General features: G+C 38.5%; 1 protein-coding gene across 1 annotated transcript; it reads left to right on the top strand.

Annotated features, from left to right (window-relative positions):
* Nucleotides 1-1,841: 1,841 nt before the first annotated feature.
* LOC121381586 (uncharacterized protein K02A2.6-like) lies at nt 1,842-3,689 on the top strand. Its single transcript, XM_041510920.1, has 2 exons — nt 1,842-2,789; nt 3,342-3,689. The coding sequence occupies exons 1-2, from the start codon at nt 1,842-1,844 to the stop codon at nt 3,687-3,689; spliced, it is 1,296 nt and encodes a 431-aa protein (XP_041366854.1).
* The last annotated feature ends 5,026 nt before the right edge of the window (nt 3,690-8,715 follow it).

Raw genomic sequence — 8,715 nt, forward strand, 5'->3', positions numbered from 1 at the left:
CCAGTTGGCACTACAAGCCTGCCCATCAAGTGTAATCAGAAAATGACAACAACATAATTTGAGATAGTTAACCTTGATAAAAAAAATGTCATATCTGGACATACTGCAGAGACATTAGGATTGATAACACGACTTGCAACTATTGATAAAGAAATGCAAAACAGACCACCATCTCATGGACCTGATGACATTTGGGCAGAATTTCCAGAGCTCGGCAAGACAACTGGAACACTTCCGGGCGAGTATTCAATAAAAATAAAACCAGGAATAAAGGGTGTAGTGCATGCTGCACGACGTCTGCCAGCAGCACTACGTGAGAAAATAATTAAGAAACTCAAGGAAATGGAAACTAATGGACACATCACAAAAGTGGAAGAACCAACAGAGTGGGTAAGTTCTATGACAGTTTCTTTGCGAAATGACAAAATTCGCATTTGCATAGACCCGTGAGATCTCAATGCTGCTATCAAGAGAGAACATTACCCTATGCGTACTATAGAAGACATAATAGCAGAAATTCCTGAAGCTAATGTATTCTCAAGATCAAACTTGACGAACCTTCCTCCTAACAACATTCAACACACCCATAGGAAGGTACAGATGGTTACGTCTTCCATTCGGAATTTCCTGTGCACCCGAAGTATTCCAGAGAATAATGGATCAAATGCTAGAAGGAATAAAAGGGGCATACGCAGCAATGGATGATATTCTCGTGGCCGGCCGTGATATTGAACATCATGACCAAATTTTGAAACAAGTTGTTGAGAGAACCATAAGCTACAATCTGAAACTGAATCCCGAGAAGCTGAACATAAGACAAAGCAGTGTACCATATCTTGGCCACTTGCTAACAGCAGAAGGTCTGAAACCTGACCCTTCCAAAATAAAATCACTTCATGACATGCCCACGCCAAATAACACAGAAGATCTGAAGCGATTTCTAGGCTTCATCACATATCTTGGAAAGTTCATTCCAAATCTCAGTGAAGAAACCAGCCCTTTGAGAACACTGTTGAGGGAAGAATGGCAACAACCTCAAGAAGAAGCATTCCACATACTTAAGAGTCTCTGTTGCAGTCCTCCAGTTCTCACTTACTATGATGTTAACAAACCAGTAGAAATTCAATGCGATGCTAGTCAGCATGGTCTTGGAGCAGTTCTACTCCAAGAAGGAGAAACCAGTTGCATACGCTTCCAGAGCATTGGCAGACACCGAAAAGAATTACGCTCAAATAGAAAAGGAGATGCTCTCAATTGTGTTTGCCTGTGCCAAGTTTCACTGTTACATACTGGGGAAAACGGTCACTGTTGTTAACGACCACAATCCTCTGGAGCAAATCTTTAAAAAAAACTCTTCACTCAGCTCTGATGCGACTACAAAGAATGCTGCTAAACCTTCAGTGGTATGATCTTCATGTTATCTACAAAAAAGGCACACTCATGAATCTCCCAGATACTCTGTCACGAGCACATCTATCTGATCAAACACCAGACATTCCATATCTAGAATCAGTCAGCACTCTGGATTTCATTTCTGTTACAAAAGATAAATATAAGATAAATATGAAGAAATCAAAGAGAAAAAACAACAAGAGTTGAATCATCTACAAAGAGTTATTCTAGATGGATGACCAGATTTAAGATCTGACCTACCAACAACTCTCCGACCTTATTGGGACTCGCATGCTGAACTAACAGTATCTGATGGAATCATATACAAAGGCATGCGAATTGTTATACTTCCGAGTCTACAAAAATACATGCTAAAAATCATTCACGAGTCTCACCTTGGAATCGTAAAATGTAAACAACGAGGAAGAGAAGTAATGTATTGGCCATCAATGAATGCAGAGATAGAAGATACAGTCAAGAACTGCACTAAATGTGCAGAATTCCCAAGAAAGAATTCAGCAGAACCTCTCATGCCTACTTCAGTACCCAACTATCCATTTGCAGAAGTCTCAACAGATATTTTTGACTTCGAGGGAAAGAACCATCTCATTACGGTTGATTATTTTTCCAAATATATTGTGGTGGATGAACTTAGAAATCTCACTAGTGAACATGTTATTGAAAAACTAAAAAGTCAGTTTTGTCGTCATAGAATATCTGAAAAACTATGGAGTGATTGCGGACCACAGTTCACAAGCAAACAGTTCCAGCAGTTTTGTAAAGACTATGGCATCAATCACAACACATCAAGTCCACACTTCCAAAGTTCCAATGGGGAAGCAGAACGTGCCATTCAAACGGTAAAGAAACTGTGGAGAAAGAACACCGACCAATATCCTGCACTTCTCGACTACCGAACAACTCCATTAGAAGGAATCAATCTTTCTCCGGAACAGCTTCTGATGGGACGTCGCCCTAGAAATAAACTACCATCATCCCGAGGCCTTTTGACTCCTTCATCTTACAATCAAGAAGTCATCAAACAGCGTTTTAACCTTGAAAAGGAGAGACAGAAATACTATCATGACAAACCAAATATTACAAATCATGCTCCATTCCAACCAGGAGACCAGGTACGCATGGCTCCACTACCGAGTTCAAAAGAATGGCATGCAGCTGTGGTACTGAAGTGCCATTCCCTGCCAAGATCGTACATATTACAATCAGGAAACCAGATATTTCGACGTAACAGAAAACATCTACACAGTTCAACTGCAGAGGCAAACAAAGTGCCTTTATGGGCAGAAGAAAACATGGCATATGAGCCTCTTGAAACCGGGCCCAACAATTACACAAATTCCCATGAATCCTCGCCACTGAAGTCGAATCGGACCGAAGTAATGCCTTCTCCATCTACTCTTCCGATAGAAGAAAAAACCTGATGAGACTCTCTGTACAAGGTCTGGCCGTTCTATTTGCCCACCAAAGCGACTGGATTTGTAGAAACGTATGTATATATTTATTCAGACTTCATTCGTTCATTAGATAGTTTCATTTAATAGTTACGTTTCAGACACAATTCATCGTCAGCTAACAGTTTTGTTTGATTATTCTAATTAAGGATGTTTTAAAAATATTGGGGAAAGGATGTGACGTTTATATATATATGGACTGTCTCGCACATGGAGGAAACAACACAAAACGAGAAAGCGAAAGCAGCTCTGTGTCAAGGACATCTTTAACACTAGCGGACATGACACGTCATCTACAGACATTACAGATACTGTCATATCACTGACACTGTCGTTGTCGTCACTGTCACTATCCGATTCGGAATTACAGTAGATAGGGCCTGAAGGGAATGGCATCTACCAGCTGAACAGGTCACAACAGGTCACCATCTTTAGGCTGAGAACAGGACATTGTCAGCTCCTCTCGCATCTCTTCAGGCTGAAAATCTCTCACACGGACGAGTGCCCATGTGGCACTGGTCCAGACACCACCCCACATTCTCCAATCCTATCCCACCTTCGACACTCTGCGACAGCAAACGTGGCCCAGTGCAGTGTAGTTACGGTATTGTAACGGAAACTTTCGCCTACGTCTCGGTTACGTGTCGATGTCAGCGCTACGTTATCGTATCTAAGTGCAATGGACCCAAGGGAGAAGCTGTGGGGACCGGCGACGTCGCTAAGGCTGACTGCGGACTTCGTCCACAATACCGGACTACCCATCTAACATGGCCTGGATCGCAGAAGAAGAAGAAGGAATTACAGTTAATAATAGGGTCACTGTGACTCTGGTTTACCCTGATTGCTGATCCAGTTCGAGATTGTAATGACCATCAAAATATCGCCATGTTCGATTGGTTAAATTCGGCTATAACGCCTTCTGACAACCAATGAGAATGCACCTACTTCGCAAGATATTTATACAAACTTGACTGGTTACGTTATGCGCTACGAAAAAGCACTGCGTCGGGAACAAGTCTAATGTTTGTACTCGCGATAAAAATATGTTGGTACGTTACCGGGACCACAGGTATCCCCTAACAGGAACCCATAATACAAATGCTATAGATAATAGTTAAAATATAAAGAGTACTCTTTATTACATAACGTTACTATGATATATCTGACGTTGTTGTTTGGGGATACCTGTGGCGGGGCTAATCATTCAGTAAAATTTACACGAACGGTAAATCGGTTATGCCAAATAAAATGGCATAACCGATGCACGAACGAAACGGTCATTCGCACCCTTGTTTTCGCACCCTTGTTTTGGCTTCGTACACAGTAAAAAAACATATCCAACGGTAATTTTTTGATATAATATATCTGACAAAAGGTACTTTTTATTTCTTTCATCTTTTGAAACTTAAAATTAATATTTTGTCCAGAATTATGAAAAATAAAAAATAATGTAGATAATAGAGATTTTGACCCCTCCCCAACTCCTTTGTATCAGAATATATAATTATATAATAAAAGAAAACAAGTGTACAGTATGTACATGTATGTGTATGCAGGGCTTCTAGATTATGGTTGCCCCATTCCCATGGCTAGTGATATTCAGTGTTGGGCTAGTAAATAACTAATATTATCATGCCCAAAGGCTAGTGAAAACAAAAGTTGTCAAATGCTGCATTTTAGTCTTATTTTGTAAATATGAATATCCTGTAAACCCCCCCCCCCCCTCTCTCACACACACACACACACACACACACACACACACAATCTTAATGTTTTTAAGCACCATCTCCCTCTTTAGGTGACATCAGATTATTTCTATTAATTAGTAACATTTTATTTACTTAAAAGAGGGCTAGTGGATTTTTAATCGCCGCAATAGTAAATTTCTTATATTACTACTGATCCCATGGCTAGTCAATTTTATAAAAATTCTAGAAGCCCTGGTGTATGTATTTAAAACAACTTCAGTAGGTTGTAGACCGTGACATGAAAATAACTGAGGGGAGTTACTAATTGCTCCCCAAACTTATTAATATGCACATGCCAAAAAGAGCTATATTTTATTCTCCTTAAACTAATCTCAGGGCAGTGATGGGTAGCTGGAGAGAGATATAGGTCCCCTGAGATGACAAGGTCTGAGGTTGGTTATATGTTATTATTGCTATTTTCTTTTTGCCTGCATTCAGCCGGCAAGAAGGACCGGCCTCGGTGGCGTAGTGGTTAGGCCATCGGTCTACAGGCTGGTAGGTACTGGGTTCGGATCCCAGTCGAGGCATGGGATTTTTAATCCAGATACCGACTCCAAACCCTGAGTGAGTGCTCCGCAAGGCTCAATGGGTAGGTGTAAACCACTTGCACCGACCAGTGATCCATAACTGGTTCAACAAAGGCCATGGTTTGTGCTATCCTGCCTGTGGGAAGCGCAAATAAAAGATCCCTTGCTGCTAATCGGAAGAGTAGCCCATGTAGTGGCGACAGCGGGTTTCCTCTCAAAATCTGTGTGATCCTTAACCATATGTCTGACGCCATATAACCGTAAATAAAATGTGTTGAGTGCGTCGTTAAATAACACATTTCTTTCTTTCTTTCAGCCGGCAAGGAAGGCCAACATCATGAGATAATATTACAATTTGTAAAAACAAAATCATTTCACTATTTCAAGAAACTGGTTTTTTTGTTTTTTAAGAATAAAAGAATGTATTCAGTGGAACATTTTCATTGTTGCCATTATATCTATATAAGAGTGACAGTACAGGCCTCCCAGACCTCCTATATTTCTATATTTTTTATAGGATCCTATAAAACTCCTTGAGATTCATTTCCTATATTTGATTCAATTGCTTTGCCAAAATGCCATTGAATAAAATGTTACTCAGTTATATTCATAGTGAAAGGCAGCCAGCCTGTCAGAAATTCAGAAGATGCTTTGCATGTGCACCAACTTTCAAAAGTATCCTGGATACCGGCATGGACTGCTGGCAAGCCTTGACATATATATTTGTTCAGGGTTGAAAATTAACATGAAAACCACGGTCGCCAGCAGGGCCAGTTGACGAAAAATCTTACTGGCCCTTCTCAATGAATGAATGAATGAATGAATGTTTAACGACACCCCAGCACGAAAAATACATCTGCTATTGGGTGTCAAAGTATGGTAATGCAAATAAATAAAGTGATGATCAACATCAATATAAAAATTCAAGACAAACAAAAACAGTGTAAAGAACTGTGCAAAAACACAAATATCACAGAATTTTACGGATACTGAATTTTACTCAAAACTTCAATTTTGTGCTGTATTGGCCATTCTCAAAGAGAATGTTACACCCCTGCACCACGGTGAGGTTACAGCACACGCAGGGGGCCTTCTCAAATTCAACTAGCCCTCCACTTTAACTGCACAGCCTAAATTAAAAATAGTCCATTTGCGTCGAATGGAAACCGATGAATTGGCATGTAACTTCATAACGAATAAAGTTAAAATTCATAGTATTAATAAAAGTTACTTTAAAAGTTACCATTAAATGATACAGATTAAATAAAACTTTTAATACAGGGAATCAAAAACAAAATAAAATGCTAGAACAGTCAAGGTATGCAGCTTCACTTGCATTGTCTCTGAAGTAATCGATAATGAAATACAAAGAGACTAAAGGTAGATCTGCGTATATTAGTCTAGGAATGACAGTCTTCTTTGTGCACCTGTGAGAGGTGGTTCAATAGGGATAACTCTCCAGTAAAGGATCTCCTTGGGAGTGACTGTCCTCCTAAAGTCGAGGCACTAGATAAAAGATTCATGGAATCATCCACTATTTTGCCAAATACCCAATCGACTCATCATTGTGCAGAGATACGGCCCTGGTCTCATATTACGGTTTTTATCGTTCAGATTACGTTGGATTCATCCTATGCAGTGTTATAAATATATATTGTTTTTATTTACACTGAATGTTTTACCCCCAAAAATGTTATTTCAGATGATATGGGTTTACAATTTAATTAATTAATATGTTTTTATATGAATTTTATCTTTAGGCCTACATGCCAGTTAACTGACTTGAAATAATCCATGTAGTAATGGAAATTTTCATTGTTAGTGTGAGTTAAAAGAACATGTTAAAATTTGATTTTGTCCCAGAATAATATAAGCTAATTAAATACAATTAATACACTGAATAATGTCAAAAAGTAGGTCTATAATTATTGCATATCCAGCCCATTAATCCGACTTCAAAAACCCCCCCAAACATGATGTGTTTGCAATATGATTTGAGCTATGTTTTTTTAAAGCCTTAGACCAAAATCTCAGAAGCTTAGGCTGAGTCTGGTAAGTCTGGCGTTGTCAAAATATAGAACATGTTCTATAATGTTGTCTGTTGCCAGATCTGTAGTTAGCGCCAGCACAATATAAGTGTATTTTGTCACATTCGATTCAGTTTCCGTGCGTTAATTTTTCACCGGTACATGCATATTAATTTTTACGGAGTTAAAGATGCCATTTTCCCCATTTTATCGCATGTTTCAATCAACTTTTTATCTCAGATTACATCATTTAACAATATATGTTATGTTCCATTTATTATAGGGCTGGCCAAAAGTACTCGTCCAGGGGTGCACAAATGTGAAATTGTGAAGGTTGCCCGGTGGGCAACCAGTAGCTGAAGTTTGGTTGCCCAACATCATCTCTTGGTTGCCCACATATTTCATAAAAAGGTTTTATGAATATAATTTTGAACTGTCGTTAAAATGAAACTGAAATTTAAAATGTTTTTATTATTATCATTACTTATCAGTTTAGTTTTATTTCTTTGTTAACATTATTTATTGTCACGGGGATCCTATAATACCCGTAACTGAATGAAACACGATTGTCCAAATATCTCTCCTAACTGTATATCTATTAGATCTCTCTGTATCGAGCAGTATTTACCCGAGTGGCTCGTCTCTAGGTATGATCAGAGATACGATCTTATATAAAGTATATATTATTATAGCACGTTTAGTTCCCTAGAAAACACAACAAAACACAATACACTTTGGAATCTGTATAAACCTACGCTGACAAATGTACTGCCGCGGTAGTTAATTAATAACAACAATAGTAACAACCCAGAACTTATCACTTAATTAGTTAATCTATAGGTGTCTAGTTTACACAATATGCTAATGACTTCACCGTGACACAACACCCGCACGTGTGATAATTGAGAAACGCTAACACACACACGTGTGATAATGGAGAAACGCTTCCAGGGGAACTTAATTAATAAAGGAATTACAACACTATTCCTAACTGGTTAATTTTTAATTAACCCTTACTACTCGTTCAATAATGTGTGATAATTGAAAAACGCTAACACACACACGTGTGATAATGGAGAAACGCTTCCAGGGGAACTTAATTAATAAAGGAATTACAACACTATTCCTAACTGGTTAATTTTTAATTAACACTAACTACGCATTCAGTAACCTTGTAACACAGAATTAATACTGGTACCTATCACAATAAAGACAATAACCTACAGTTTACCTAGGTCCTCTAGGATGACTGGCTAAGCTTTATATTACCAAATACTCATATAATGTTAGAACAATAAGTCTACGATTTACTTCGTCAGATGACCGAAGACACTGTCTAAAGAATATTGGTATAATACAGTATTAAAATATTTACAGTCACATCAATCACATCAAGGTTATACAACAGAGCAGAAATAATATATTTACCAAAGTCCCGTCTGAACTAATATAGATCGTTCAGTGGACGACGACCGTTCCCCTCGGATACCTCCAAATGTTTCTCCTCGATATCTCTAAATCCTAGCTATTTATTCAAAACTCTCAGAGA

This window comes from Gigantopelta aegis, chromosome 9 (assembly GCF_016097555.1).
Source record: "Gigantopelta aegis isolate Gae_Host chromosome 9, Gae_host_genome, whole genome shotgun sequence".
NCBI classification, from domain to species: Eukaryota; Metazoa; Mollusca; class Gastropoda; order Neomphalida; family Peltospiridae; genus Gigantopelta; species Gigantopelta aegis.

What these genes read in the sequence shown, in the direction of transcription:
- LOC121381586 (XM_041510920.1), top strand. Translation starts at nt 1,842, where the DNA reads ATGAATGCAGAGATAGAAGATACAGTCAAGAACTGCACTAAATGTGCA. An exon ending in TGAAGTCGAATCGGACCGAA is followed by an intron (nt 2,790 to 3,341) that starts GTAATGCCTTCT and finishes GCATCTCTTCAG; the next exon opens with GCTGAAAATCTCTCACACGG.